This window comes from Sinocyclocheilus rhinocerous, unplaced genomic scaffold (genome assembly GCF_001515625.1).
Source record: "Sinocyclocheilus rhinocerous isolate Xijiao unplaced genomic scaffold, SAMN03320098_v1.1 scaffold1545, whole genome shotgun sequence".
Taxonomy (NCBI): domain Eukaryota; kingdom Metazoa; phylum Chordata; class Actinopteri; order Cypriniformes; family Cyprinidae; genus Sinocyclocheilus; species Sinocyclocheilus rhinocerous.
In genome coordinates, this window is record NW_015626380.1 from 567,921 (window position 1) to 584,497 (window position 16,577).

At 37.1% G+C, this 16,577-nt stretch overlaps 1 protein-coding gene across 1 annotated transcript in view; it reads left to right on the forward strand.

Annotated features, from left to right (window-relative positions):
- LOC107712741 (UPF0606 protein KIAA1549L-like) overlaps positions 1 to 16,577 on the forward strand; it is a 93,374-nt gene that overhangs the window by 26,083 nt on the left and 50,714 nt on the right. The window contains exons 2-5 of the mRNA XM_016518088.1: positions 1,468 to 1,806; positions 5,794 to 6,285; positions 11,846 to 11,961; positions 13,219 to 13,438. Coding sequence (XP_016373574.1) covers positions 1,468 to 1,806; positions 5,794 to 6,285; positions 11,846 to 11,961; positions 13,219 to 13,438 — 1,167 coding nt within the window. The remainder of the gene's footprint in view (positions 1 to 1,467; positions 1,807 to 5,793; positions 6,286 to 11,845; positions 11,962 to 13,218; positions 13,439 to 16,577) is intronic.

Consider the following 16,577-nt stretch of genomic DNA (forward strand, 5'->3'; position numbering starts at 1 on the left):
TATATATATGTATATATATATATATGTATACATACATACAGTATATACATATATAGCTTATAGCACGAGAAGGTGAAATATGATTTATTAAATATTTCTATATTAAAGATAGCTACTGTTTGTAGTCTATATTTTATACACACATTTATTTAGCCTTTCATTTGTTTGGCCTATTCTAATTGCAGTCGCTGACATTAGTCAGTAACTATTTTGAGGTTGGACTGGGCTACAAGAATTATCATCTGTCAAATTCACAATGAAAATGTATGCAGGAGTATGTTCGTGCATTTGGTTATGAAAAACTGTAGACTATTTTGCAAAGCAGTTTTTTCCCTAGTTTTAAGTCCTAAAGCATGCAGTATTGCTTTTTATTTCTTGATTTCTCGTGATCTTGGCATAACTAATTGTTTTATCGTGATCTAGATACAAAAAACTGTTGCACTAATGAGAAAAACAAGAAAGAAAAAAGGGAAATAACAATGCGCCTCCGGCTTTCCGTACTTTTATGATTGGATAGTTAAAAAACGCCTATTACGGTTTGAAAATGCCCAATAATTGAGAGATGCCCCCTTTTTGTTACGCAGAGACCTATACTTGGATTTGTCATTGTGTTTTCTGACTTGTTATTTTGTTTTCAAATTTGTTATTGTGTTTTCTGACTTGTTATAATGTTTTCGGAATTGTTGTGTTTTCTAAACTGTTATTTTGTTTTTTAGATTTGCATTTGCATTTGTAATTTGTTTTCAGAATTGTGATTTGTTTTGCACTTCTCGGCAACCTTAGTTTCTTGTTCTTGCAGTTTTGTGTTCTTTGTTTATTTTGTAACTTTATTAAACTACCTGGTACTGTTTTCCCTAGCTACCTCAACATTACTCTCTCTCTCTCCCTCTCTCTCTCTCTCTCTCTCTATATATATATATATATATATATATGACACTAGTGATCCAAAAATTAGACGTTGCTTTGATTAATGCATTTTTCATGCATACAGTTTATTGTTTTGATTGAATTTAACATGTCATTATAAAATATAATTGCTCTGAATATTATACAAAATATACTGACTATCATAACATTATTGAAACAGTGGTTCCAAACTAATGATAGCTGAGAACGTTCTCTATAAATTATGACTAATTCACTTATTTGGGAGGATGGAAATCCTAGCCCCAAATTACACCTTCAGCATCCTTATATGAGACTGTAATGTCTTTCAGGTTTTTTCAGCGTTCTTTCAGCATCAGCATATTTATTGATGTGTTGAAAAAAGTATTTTGTATTGTCAAAAGCATGTTGAGAGCTGTAATTCTGAATGCGACCATCTCCTCAAGGAAACGCTTTCTGAATAGTAGATTGAAATTGAAAGTGTAGAAAAGTTTTCCTCAAAATGAACAAACTGTGATTCTGAAAAGAAAAGATTGTACTGCCCTGGGATACATTTATATTATTCTCTTTCTCTCTTTTTAGATGACTTGAGTCATGAAGCATCTGGATCATTTCTGGATGCGGCCACCTCACCCGCCTCAACCCATTTGTTTGGCAGCTTCCATATGACAGACAGGAATCCAGCTTCTGTAGTCCAGTCAGATCCCACAGGCTCGTCAAAGGGTAGCAGGGAACAACCTGAATTTTCCTCTATACTCACATTACTTGCCAGCACGGCACAAAAGCCTCCTGAACTCTTGTCAAAAGTTGTTGCACGTGACAATGAAACACATCAATGGCCTTCAAATGTATCTTTGGAACGAGTGGAGCCATTTACTCTTCAATCGTCTGTGCTGGTCAGCAACCAGTCCTCCAACTCAGGTTTGTTCGCAGCATTGCTGTTATTTTTCACCCGCTATTTCTATATCTTACAGCTAATTTAGATGTCATTGTGTTTATACAAACTAGTCAATCATGGGTCAATTATTCCTTAAACTTGGAAGTGTATTATGGAAATGTTGATTTAAAGCGAATCAACAACATATGCAAGCCATAATTCTTGTGAGCAAAAAAGTGGGTCATTGCATGTTTTTGCGCCGTTTATGGCAAAGCAAGCATGAATCTGGAAATGGAGTTGCACACTTTCACTTTTCACCTGCATCTCTCAGTTGTGCAGAGATTCTCTCCATTAGTAGACTATGTTTCTGTACATCCAGTGAAAATGAGTAGTCATGCAAGCCCTGCTATCAACATCAAGTTTGCCATATTTACCGCCATCACATGAATCATGGGTATTGTCCAATAATCATGTCCAAAACCCCTCATTGAAGCATTTCAAATTTAAATTGCCTCAGCACATAATTTGATCATTTTTACCTTTGTTTGAACACAATGAAGCACTAGCAACTCCAAAACAGTTCTGCAAACTGTTTTGAAGCTTATGTAACCACTTTTCAGTGTTTTATGAAAAGACCGATTTAGAACCTAAATGTTTTCCAAAGCAGTTTGAACAGCCACTGGGCATTATGTCACAAATCATACATTATAGCTTCATCCCAGCATGCTCTTTCAGTGCTGTAGCAGTTTTCGTAGAACCCATTCAACAGGCCCAGAGCACTAAACATGCCCCAGTGTTTAACAACGGAATCCCCAAAAATGGCATCTACAACTGTGCTACTCTCAACACTTGCTCACACATAGTGATGTCAATTGCCTCATTGTTGGACCCCACTTATCACAGGAAAGTGAGTATAATGGTATATTTATGCAAAGCTGAACCACATTCAGTGATATTTACATTTAAAGCATTTAATAGACTTATTCAGAATACATATAGATAGTGGATCGAATATAGGATGGTGCTAGTCTGTTGATTACCTCATGCTACGATAAGAGTTTTGAACTTGGTTTATGTAAGGAAAAGAAGCCAGTCGAGAGAGTGTGGGAGTGGAATTACTTGAGAGTTTGAAGATCAGTAATGCTGCCACATGCGTAATGAGCTACTGAGGTTTTACTGAAGTAAAATAATTTATAGTAGAGCCAAAAACACTTGCTTTCCATCGGCTCTATACAATGTAAATTGAATTGAATACAATGCAATTTGAATCCCATTGAACTTCTTTAATATCATTTATTTCCCGGTGATACATGACAGTCAACCAAAACCTATGTAGGGTAGGGTTGATTTTCTTGATTTTTTTTTTCTTGGATCATGACAAATGGGAATGATGTGGTTGGAGAGGAGGGGTTAAAAAAATAAAAGGAAATCATCAGAAAAGGAAAGTAACTTCAAAAGCTATGATAAAAGATTATATTTAAAAAATAATAATAATACGCACAGATGAATCATGCACAGTAAGATCAAGAATGTGCAGTAAACTTTCTATTTGAAACATTTTGTTTTACAAATTATGAAGACATGATTTTTTTTTCTTTGGCACATTCATTGATCATTCACAGTAACAACAAATTTGATTTCATGGTGACTTAAGTGAGAAGCATAACCTCCATCTATGAAATATATACTGACCAAACATCTCCAACACTCGAAACTCCAGTTTTGACCTCTATAGGTACTGACTTTTTTCCTGGTACATTTATTCTTTGTAATGAAGCCCTCAGGTCAGTTAACAGCCATTGGCCAATCAAGCTCAGGTATCCAAACAGCAAGCACTGGTGTTTTGCAGTAACAGACAAAGAATATAATATAATATAATATAATATAATATAATATAATATAATAAACAGTAATATAATATAATATAATATAATATAATATAATATAATATAATATAATATAATATAATATAATATAATATAATATAATATAATATAATATAATAAACAGAGCGTAACAGAGTAACAAACAGAGAATATGATAAACAGAAAAGTAAAGTATTACTAAGATACATAGTAATTGATCCAAATCCTAGAGCAGTTCAGAATCACAAGTTCTTAAAAAATAACCTGTTGAAGTCAGCTTGTGTTAATGTCAATGTTTCATCTAATTCCCTGGGATCAGATGAGACATTCATAGCTGGGGCAATTACATATTTAAAGATGGGCCATCAGCTGTCAAGGGTTTTGAGATAGAGTTCCCCCTTCATAACTCTATAAGAAGTCTTAGAATTAGATACAATAAGTACATTTTCAATGCCAAGCTAAAATTTTAGCTTAAAAAAAAAAATCAACCATACAAGAATATCCAACAACACTAGAATTGGCCAATTCTAGACCAACCATTGACAAATTTGAAAATCAAGTTATGTTGAATCAGAGAGTATGAAGTTATGTGATTAGGCTTTCACAAGATCACAAAAATAGAAATTATATATATATATATATATATATATATATATGTATATATATTCTAGAACACAGCATTTATTTATGATACATGCTTCTTCTAGCAGTTTATCTCAGTGTTCTGAAGCAGTTGCAGTTTTCTGCAGGTATTCCGACCTGAAGCATGCATTCTCAACCTGAAGCACAATCTTGATGCATTGGCTGTAAATTAGTATTTAATGACCCAAACAAAGCTACTTGGAAACACACTTAGAGAAAAGACTAATGGCAAAGCTGATCAGTTTGTTGATGAAAATTTATTCTGAGATGACCATGTCTTTGATGACTGATCCTTTTATAAGATGACTGTAATATAATAAGTATTCTGAAGTGACCTCGAATCAAATGTTGTTCATAGAAATATCATTAGTGATCATGCTTCTGTTATACTTGTAAACCTGAGGCCTCCACTTGTATTTTCCTAAATTAAACATCATATAAACTGACCTTAAAACAGACAAATATCAAAATTAACACATGCAACTTTTCATATGTAATGTTTTTATGTTTGTATATATGCTGAAACATGCAATATGGACTTATTCACAGCATCTAAAACAAAAATTTTCAACAATCTCATGGCAGTTTGTAACTGTTTTATGTGTTGGCGGATTGGTGGCTAATTCGTGTGAATTTGTATGATCTCATTAGTACATTTTCAACTATTATAAAAAACAAATAGTACATAGTACACATCTGCTTATGGACCTTCGTGCTTACTTTTTAAAAATTCTATAAATTGTATGTTTTTGTACGATTCATGAAAAACAAAAACAAAACAAAAAAACATACAAAATCTCCACTTCATAAAATAGTTACGATTTCTTGTAAGATAGGGTTGAAACTTTAATGTATAGACAGCGTAAAAATCGTAAAAAATCTTTACACATCCTTTATATTATATTTACTATATATTATACATGTTTATTAGGAAATATATTTAGATTCAAAGCCTTTGTAAAATACTCTATAAACACACCTGTGAACTTATTAATTAAGTATTTTTGTTGCTATGTGATTATTTTATGAAACCTTGCCAGTTAAAGTCCCATGAAGCCATGGTTTACAGTGAATTTAAGAAAAGCCTTAGCTATTCTAAAATCTGTAGACCAGAGCTTCTTGGGGCTTATTGCTTTATTTTACGATGACATATATATTTTTCAACCATATTAATCACATTAAATCAGTATTTGATGTACCTTAAAAGATTCATAAACATTTCTTCATACTTAAAATGCCTTTCTTTTAGATACTGTCATGTAAATATATGACAATATATTCTGTTAGAACCACATTTTACATACAAATACCTCTGTTTACTGACATTGGGTATCACTGTCCTTATTACATTACCTTTATACACTTCATAACACCATTGTTAACATGATTCTCACCACCATCGCCGTTATCGTTTCAATCACTGTCATCACCATCATTATAATCGTCACTTCACCATCTTCATTCTCTTTAGATGTTCTACAGTCACCTCACACCTCTCTCATCTCAAGTGTTTTGTTGTTTCAGAGTTTGAGTGGATATCTGAGCTTGTGGCACCTGCGGCCACATCCAGAGCTGCAGACCCTCTTCATAAAGCCAGTGATTCTAACAGATATTCACCTGAGCAGAGAAACACTGCTGCATCCAATAGATCTTCGGCTACAGCTGTGAACGACACACAACGAGAACAACCAGCCATTACAACCACTACTGTATCTCAGCCTACAATATTTAACAGCAATACTGTCACCACAACCAGCATCCCCTTTACGAAAACCACAAATCAGATTAGCACTACCCAATCATCTGCTGCTAAACGACACTCCAAAACACCTAGGACAACTATCAGAACTACAACTACAGAATCTCCAAAGACAACACCTAGAATCCTTCCTGTCTCCACCTCACAGAGTGCTAAGTTGGACCCTTCAAGGAGCACCTTAGCTCCCCCAAGAGCTGCTGCTACTGAGGCCTCGATGCTGAGATGTAACATCACTGACAATATGTGGATAAAAACAGGTGTGATTGCTCAGATCAAATATTGATCTTTATGAAACGACAGAAAATCATTGTAGTGTAACAGTGTTGTAGTCGAGACCAGCTCGTTCAAGTCTGAGTTAAGACTGAGACCAGAAGAGGGTTGATTCCTACTTAAGACTGAGTCCACATGCTCCCAAGTCTTTTACCAGACCAAGACAATGAAAATATGGTTTTGGGCTCGCACTCAAGATTGAGATTGGTTTTGAGTACTACAGCATTTACTGTCATTTGCCACTGCTGCCATCAATCATGCTGAATAAATCCACCTGTACATGTTCAATTACGGATGAATGCTATTTGTTATCATGACAGATTGTGTAGGTGCTACTGAATCAGTGTTACAGTACTTGAGAATCAACTTGATCTCAAATCTGAGTCCAAGAGCATATTTCCATGATGGATTCGGGACTCGAGTCTCGACTTGGACTCAAACCTTCTTCTGGTCTTGACTTTGGCCCTGTTTATACCTGGTATTAAGATGTGTTTTGGTTGATCAGATCACAAGTAGATGAGGAAGACACATCCCCATTTTTACCTACTGTTTTAATCCGTATCTTTTGTTCACTTTCGACCACTTTCTTGATAGGAAAAGGGAGAGTCTATGGCCGGATATATGTATGGGCTTTTTCTGATCTTTCAATCTAATATTGTGAAATAAGCTCACACAATTTACTTATGAATGAGACAACGGAAAAGGATTCGGAGCAGTAGCGGCTCCTGACTGTAAATTTAGGTGGGGCAGATTCTGGGTCGTGGTGCTGCTAGTTTATAATAAACTCAAGAAAGCTTACAGTCTTTATAGTCTTAACACATGCACCCACACTTTTGGCAGAGATCTAATGTCCTTGCGTTATTCAGCCAGTGGGCGGAACGCTAATGTTGATTGACAGGCTCCAAGTTCACACACACACAGAATGCTATAGAATTATTGCCTTAATATTGTCTCCGAATGTGGATTTAAAATGTTACAAGTTGTAGAGGAATTTAAGTGAGGAAACAAATATCATGTCTCATCTCAAAATGAACATAAAACAAACACAACAGAACTATATAGGCTAAAGGCTTTTTACGTGAGTACATTTAAACTTCAGGATTAACACTTTCATTAATTTAAAACACTACTCCACATAGGAAAAACAGACATGCCAGCTACTTACTGACCTGATGCAGACACATATAGCTGAAGCTGACTGATATCGTCTTGGTCTGGAGCGAGACAAAGTAACGCGAAAATAAGCAGGGCAGTCTCAAAACTGCCCAAATGGCTCTCAATTAGAATGTGCTGCAGTTCCACTTTTCACCACAGATTTACATTGAAAAATTGGTGGGGCGCTGTTGAGTTCGGGAGGACACCAGCACGACTGCCCCACTTAGTATCATTTTACATGCCTGCTGAAGCTTGCGATTAATTTTAATATATCCTGTGCACTTTATGACTTAAAATTGTCAAGAAAATCTAAAAAATATTTGCTGCAGAATACTGAACACATTTACAGTTTATTACTTATTCAGTTTATCTAGAGGTCTATGTTTTGGGTGAATAATTTGGTGGGGCTCTGCCCCCCACCTGCCCTTACAGCTGAGCCACGCCTGATTCAGAAAGCAGCAGCTTTCGTTTCTTACACTTATCTTAATCAGAGATTTTCTTACTATTGGGAAATGATAGGGTCTGTATTACTTACTATTGGAGAAAGTGTAACGGTCAAATTGGATCACATGTGCCTTAATAACCAATCACATTACAGCCTTGACGTCATTGAATTTTAGTCAGTTGTGCGACACTCAATAGCCGTTTACGGATACCATAGGAATGAATGAGAAGTGCCGTAAGCTGTATCCCACCTGTCGCAAAAACGAAAGTATAGTTTAGTGTAAAACATGTTGAAGATTAGCCGATAGGCTGTCAATTCATTAAATGATGAGCTGTTTCCTCTAAAAAGCTATTTATTCAGCGTAGTGAAGCCTCTCCTCCATTGACATCCATTAAAAAAAAAAAAATACTGAGGCCTCGATGCTGAGATGTAACATCACTGACAATATGTGGATAAAAACAGGTGTGATTGCTCAGATCAAATATTGATCTTTATGAAACGACAGAAAATCATTGTAGTGTAACAGTGTTGTAGTCGAGACCAGCTCGTTCAAGTCTGAGTTAAGACTGAGACCAGAAGAGGGTTGATTCCTACTTAAGACTGAGTCCACATGCTCCCAAGTCTTTTACCAGACCAAGACAATGAAAATATGGTTTTGGGCTCGCACTCAAGATTGAGATTGGTTTTGAGTACTACAGCATTTACTGTCATTTGCCACTGCTGCCATCAATCATGCTGAATAAATCCACCTGTACATGTTCAATTACGGATTAATGCTATTTGTTATCATGACAGATTGTGTAGGTGCTACTGAATCAGTGTTACAGTACTTGAGAATCAACTTGATCTCAAATCTGAGTCCAAGAGCATATTTCCATGATGGATTCGGGACTCGAGTCTCGACTTGGACTCAAACCTTCTTCTGGTCTTGACTTTGGCCCTGTTTATACCTGGTATTAAGATGTGTTTTGGTTGATCAGATCACAAGTAGATGAGGAAGACACATCCCCATTTTTACCTACTGTTTTAATCCGTATCTTTTGTTCACTTTCGACCACTTTCTTGATAGGAAAAGGGAGAGTCTATGGCCGGATATATGTATGGGCTTTTTCTGATCTTTCAATCTAATATTGTGAAATAAGCTCACACAATTTACTTATGAATGAGACAACGGAAAAGGATTCGGAGCAGTAGCGGCTCCTGACTGTAAATTTAGGTGGGGCAGATTCTGGGTCGTGGTGCTGCTAGTTTATAATAAACTCAAGAAAGCTTACAGTCTTTATAGTCTTAACACATGCACCCACACTTTTGGCAGAGATCTAATGTCCTTGCGTTATTCAGCCAGTGGGCGGAATGCTAATGTTGATTGACAGGCTCCAAGTTCACACACACACAGAATGCTATAGAATTATTGCCTTAATATTGTCTCCGAATGTGGATTTAAAATGTTACAAGTTGTAGAGGAATTTAAGTGAGGAAACAAATATCATGTCTCATCTCAAAATGAACATAAAACAAACACAACAGAACTATATAGGCTAAAGGCTTTTTACGTGAGTACATTTAAACTTCAGGATTAACACTTTCATTAATTTAAAACACTACTCCACATAGGAAAAACAGACATGCCAGCTACTTACTGACCTGATGCAGACACATATAGCTGAAGCTGACTGATATCGTCTTGGTCTGGAGCGAGACAAAGCCCCCCACCTGCCCTTACAGCTGAGCCACGCCTGATTCAGAAAGCAGCAGCTTTCGTTTCTTACACTTATCTTAATCAGAGATTTTCTTACTATTGGGAAATGATAGGGTCTGTATTACTTACTATTGGAGAAAGTGTAACGGTCAAATTGGATCACATGTGCCTTAATAACCAATCACATTACAGCCTTGACGTCATTGAATTTTAGTCAGTTGTGCGACACTCAATAGCCGTTTACGGATACCATAGGAATGAATGAGAAGTGCCGTAAGCTGTATCCCACCTGTCGCAAAAACGAAAGTATAGTTTAGTGTAAAACATGTTGAAGATTAGCCGATAGGCTGTCAATTCATTAAATGATGAGCTGTTTCCTCTAAAAAGCTATTTATTCAGCGTAGTGAAGCCTCTCCTCCATTGACATCCATTAAAAAAAAAAAAATGGCCTCTGGTCTCCTTTCCCACGTACTGCCAAAGTGGAAGCGTTAGCATTAGTCGTTATGCTTTTTTGGCTAAAGGTTGCAGGCTTGCCTTCTAGTGGCTTTGTCTTCATACCAGGTGTAAACAGTGCCTTGGATGAGCTGGTCCCGACTATAGCATTACTGTAAATTACACTGTAAAAAATTACACTGCCAAGAATTTACAGGATTAAAGAGTATTATTTTACAATAAATTACTGTAGTCAGAAATTTACTGTGAAATCAATGCATGCTGGGTCATTTTCTTACAAATTACTGTGAATGAACAGCAAAATGATGCTAACATCACAGTAATTTACTGTTCTTCTTTTACTGTGAATTCACATTATAACGTTGTCTTTAACTGTGCCACTGTGAGAAATTACTGCTGTAATTGTTTGGAAGTCACCATAATAGTGGTTAGTGATTAATATTTGTTTGGGATCTTGGACCAATTATATTCATATTCAAATTTTTAATCTACTCATGTCAGAAGTGTGACAAATTAAAACTAGAATATGAAATAAGCTAATTGCCTGACTTTAAGTAAGTTGAACTATTCTTATCATGAACATTAATATTTTATTTGAGCATTATTTAAGCATGAAGATTAATCAATAACATATTTCATATTCATAACTGTTTGTGGATGAATCTTTCACAATAGCGAAACAACTGCTGAGATACGTCTTTGAAAGATGTGACATTAGTACTCGACATACAAAACATAACAATGTTAACACTCAACAAATAAAAACAACACTAACAACATACCAACATTACAAAATAAACAAACACAAACAGTTAAAAGTGAACCAAAAAAACAAGTTCAATAGCACAAATAAAACCAACAAGAATTTAAAAAAAAAAAAAAAATCTCTACAGCATGATTTTTTTTTGCCTTCATAGTACATATGCACTGTAGAGACACAGTATGGTGCTGTTTGTTTACAAGAGAAGTCCCACTGTGAAATTACGGTGAAAGTAATGCAATTATTAACCTGGAATATACTATAAGTTCACACTAAAATTTTAAGTGTACAGTGAGCACTGCTAATAGGTGTAATGCACAATGGCATGTGCCTTACAAAATTACTCTTACAGAAATTGACCATGGTAACCATAGTTCTGCCAAAATACCAGTTACTTCAATCTGTGAAAGAAAGTAGCCATAATCACATGGAACTGGAGAAGTGGCCTGGTTCTTACAGTATGTGCAATTACAGATTAAAACAAGCTCAAGTCAAGCCACCTTTATTTAATAATGTGTTATACAATAAAGATTGTTCCAAAAGCAGCTTCAGTATAAATTAGGAAAATAACACGGTCAATTCAAATTCTTCAAATATGAGACAAATTCAAATTCTGCTGTAAAGCAGCTCTAAAAAAATTAATTTGTATAATTATTTAGCTCAAATCAGTTTAATGTTAATTCAGTTCAGTTCAATAACTTTGCAAAGCTTATCAATTATGAAACAAGTTCAATTACCATGTAATTTGCCAGTCCCAATCCTTCCCGCCTCTTCAACGGCCTTATAAATAAAAGTGGTAAAAAGTTATTAAATACATTTAAAAAAACAAAAAACAAAGAAAGATTCTAACAATGTTTGCAAAAATCTAATACTAATTTATCAAGTGTGTTTAGTAATAACAATAGCTGCATATTTTTGGCGAAAAACTATGGTTACCATGGCACATTTTCTTAATAGTTCTTCCTGATCAAATGGTTTTATTAGAACATATAACTTATATCTTTCAAAGCATTTTTTTCTTTCTGTCAATCACAGTGTTGTCCGTACAGTTAAGGAGGAGTCGTCTAGACAGTATTTTGAAGCAGAATCTCCCTCGAGGGTTTACTCAAGCTCTGAAGAAGGCCTTGAACGACAGCACGGTTCAGGCTAAGGTTTGCACTTCATGAATGTATAACACAGTCATCGTTTACAGTTTGTTCAGCATCAAATATGCACCAACACAAATGACATTCTGCTTTAAGCAATGTTTGCTATCTTGATATAGCTAACGCCAAATCTAGCTACTAAATTAGACAACCCCGTCAGTCACACATCCCTCTCTTAACATTAGCAAACACATACAAAAGAAGTTTTAACAGATCAATGATTTAGCCAATCACCTTATGCTGTAAAAGCCATGTGACTGATCACTCTGAAACAAAAAATTTGTTTTGCACACATAATGGTGTAATCCACAAGCAGGGGCTAAGCATTGGCATTTTATATTCTATTATCAGCAGCTCTCTTGCTTTATTGCTTGTCATCTTCTCTTTCTCATTTTAATATTCATTTCAGTTCTCATGTTGGAAGCAATCCAGGGAAAACTGAAAAGTTTGTGGCCCATTAAAGTGATGATTGAAGGAACTACAGGGGTTTTTATTTGGCCATTATTTTTTTATTTAGGAACATAATATTAAAGTAATATTCACACCATGGGTAATTTTTGATTCATGATTTCACTTAGAAGCTAAAAAAAACTATATATAAATACTGACTGATATTGGTATTTGATCATTTTGATATTTGCTAGCAATATGCTAATACTCTTAATGACGCTAGTTCATGCTGATATATGCTGGTTTACCCCTGGTAGATAAAGCTGGTCAATCAGCATGATTTTTTTTTTTTCAATTCTTCTTCTTCTTCTTCTTCAATCAAACTGGGGGGAAAAAAAAACGTTTTTTTCTCTGTGCCCTTTAATTTTTGGACTAAGTATTTACATTTCCCTTTTTGAAAAGGAAAACTGTTCACAGGAGTGAATTCAAAAGGAATGAATTGCACTTGCTGATAGAAGTGTTTATTTGCATGCACTGTATCGAAAATTGAAAAAGCAGGTTTTTGCTCAAGAAACTTTGTTATGCTTCAGCTCCTCTGTTTGTAATCAGATAATTTTAATCTGCTAAATTCTCAGTCCAAGGATCCAGAAAGCGAATGCATTCCACAGTCAGTCCCAAACAGTACTAATGCAGAATGAACTCAGATGATTACATGGCAGACTCATGTCTATTTTTCAGTGAATTATTAATTCCACTGTGTATTTAACTTACTTAAATTAAAATGTATTCCTTAATGAGTAAACCTTTTAAATTAGCACCATACTACAAAATGCATCTTTAATACTAGTGTTTCCTGTATATTTTCACCTTCAGATTGAGAGCATCTCCAGTGTACCTAACGTGACGGTCGGTTACTATGTGACCCGTGGAGAGATGGTTTACACTGCTTCGGTGGTGGTGGAGGCTCTAAGCGTCTATGGTATTGAGAGATTGATGGCAGACATCCGGCAGTTTGTGCCACTAGTGCAGGCGATTCCCATCCCAGCAGTCCCCTGGAGACCCAGCCCTGCCATCTCACTGATGCTGAAGACAGGTTAGGCTCACAGCTCAATCTCTGTCACCAATGTCACTAATGTGCCATTGCTGCCACACATATCTATCTATCTATCTATCTATCTGTGACGAGTGGGGGCGGGGCTGAGAGCCGTGGGAACGGAGCGAGGCCGGTGGAGTGATTGCTAATGAGGGACACCTGCACCAATGTAACAAAGTTCCCAGTATCTACTGTATCTATCTATAGTGGGTTTTCTTCTGCATTGTGTTTTGTTAATTAAATAGACCCCACATATAATAACACGATGATGCAGTTGTCAGCTGATTTATATTCTGTTTCTCTCAGTTTCTCGCTATGAAATCCAGCGAAAGAGAGAGCACGTATAGAAATTACATCAGCTTTGCCCTCACGCTTACATGACGTAACTTACATAATAGTGCTTCCTTAACATTTTATAGTTTAACAGATTGAAAAAAAGGGTAAAACAAAACCAATAACAAAAAATACAGATATACATATATAAAGAAATGAAAATGACACTATTATCCTTATGATCACATTCCAATACAGATTTCAAAATAAAATAATATATACAGTATACTTTGAATGCTGTGTCACTTGGTGAAGTTATTTAATATGAATTCATTGTTTATAGACAATAGTAACACTGTTAGCAAAACAGAAGGAGACAACACGGGAAACTTCCACTTCCACAAAGGTTTGTTAACACATCTGAGGTAAGAGAGCAGATGATGGCTGATGGTAAGTAGATGATCTTGAGAGAAGTGCAAATTAGCTGAGTTTCTCTTTGCAGGATGGCTGACAGCAGAGCTGGGTCTGGTATATCATAACGATCTACACAGGATCTCTCTTCGGGCCCATATCCTTCCCAATCCACCAAGTATTCAAGGCAGCTGCCTCGTCGCCGGGTGTCCAGGATGGTGTTGACTCAATAGAAGAGTTGATCATCGATGACCTCTAGAGGAGGAGGCGGCATGTCAGGAATGCCAGATCTTGTGGAAGGAGAGACCAGAGGGTTAGTGAAGGGTTTGAGAAGGGATGCATGGAAGGTTGTTGCAATACAGTAATGTGAAGGTAAGTCAAGTTGGTAAGTGACTTCGCTGATCTGCCTTCAGATGGTGAAGGGACCTATATAGCAGGGACAGGGCAGTCGAAGGCGGATGTCCCTGGTCGAGAGCCAGACCTTCTGTCCCAGATAGTACTGGTGAGCGGTGGAATGGTGGGTGTAGACTTGGCTCTTCTGTCTCCGAACTGCCCTTTGCAGATGGACGTGAGCCAAGTCCCAGACCCTCTCGCTCTCTTGGAACCAGTGGTTCACAGCTGGATCATCTGATGGCTCTCCTGACTAGGGAAACAGGGGTAGTTGGAAACCGAGTATGAAATGGAATGGTGTATGGCCTGTGGTGTTCTGATGCAGAGTGTTCTGTGCATATTTGGCCCATAGAAGGTAGCGGCTCCAGATGTGCTGGAGGTCATAGCAATATCTCCCGATCTCCTGAATCGTACGCTCAGTCTGGCCGTTGTTTTATGGATGATATCCTGATGACAAACTCACAGAGATTCCCAGGAGTTGGAATAATGATTGCCACACTCTGGAATTGAATTTTGGTCCACGATCTGGGACAATATCTTCAGGTAGCACGAAGTGTCTAAAGGAGATCAGTGGTCTCAAAGGCGGTGGGTAGTCCCTTCAGAGGGATGAGTTTGCAGGCTGTTGAGAACCGGTGAGGAGGGCAGTCTCATTCCAGCTGCTGGTGCCCACCAGAGTGTGAAACTGGCGGGCATATTCACTCACTGAAGATTTACCTTGGCGTAGCTGGAAGAGTTGATTATGGACAGACAATGATGTAGCGGTCTGGCCGAAAACCTCCTTCAAATGGCTTACAAAAGCTGAGAGTGAATGGAGAACTGGGCCTTTGGCATCTCAAATGGATCTTGCCCATTGCAGAGCACGTCCAGATAATAGCAAGATTATATGATATTTTGGCTCAGGCGCTGGGGAAAAGTTGAGGCTGCATCTCAAAGTAGAGAGAGCATTGTAGCAGAAACCCGATGCATTCCTCTGCCTTGCCTGAATAGGTCGCTGGACGGGGCATGGGACTGGCGCAGGCAGATAGCGAAGAAATGGATGTCGGAGGGAGTAATGAATGACGGAGTGCTTCAATAAGTTCGGTGAAAGGATCCAGATTTTGGTCATCGCGTGCTACTGTGGGGTGTTGCATGTTGGTCTGGTCTTCTATTAGCAAAACAGAAGGAGACAACACAGGAAACTTCCACTTAACAAAAGTTTATTAACACAACTGAGGTAAGAGAGCAGGTGATGGCTGATGGTAAGTAGATGATCTTGAGAGAAGTGCCATTTAGCTGAATTAACTGAGTTTCTCTTTGCAGGCTGGCGGTGATTTTCCACAGAGTGAGCAAACAGAGGAAGAATAAAGATGGTCGATGGCAGGTAAGGATCACAGGTAAAGATCCGGGTAGGTTGACACATAGTGAACAACAAAACCAGACAATGAGAAGGTGCAGAATGATGGCTTAAATATTGTGTGGTGATGAGGAAGGACAGGTGCAGTGCATCAAAACTCTGGGGATTGGGAATGAGTGGGCAGAGCTGAAGGATCTGGTGTTGACGGTGACTCTGTGACAAATGCATTACAATAACGTCTATTAGTTAACATTAGTTAATGCATTAATTAACAATGATCAATACATTTATTACAGTATTTATTAATCTTTGTTAATATTAGGTAAAAAAAATGCAGCTGCTCATTGTTAGTTCATATTAGCTCTATTCCACTAAATCAGGGGTCATCAAACTTGGTTCTTGAGGGCCGGTGTCCTGCAGAGTTTAGCTCCAACCCTAATCAAACACACCTGAACCAGCTAAACAAGGTCTTATTAGGTATACTTGAAACTTCCAGGCAGGTGTGTTAAAGCTACAATATGTAAGTTTTCACCGCCAGAGGGCGCGTATTCAAAACAAACAAAGAAACAAAGGCGTAGTTTGATGACGCCGTGACTGAGTGTGGAATCATGGGAGTTGTCGTCTTCATCCCCACAGAAGACGCAATCCAACGGGACTCAGGCAGAAATCATGTTCATGGATGAGCTAATGTATTAAAGATTTATTAACATCGTAGTATGAAGCAGAGTGAGG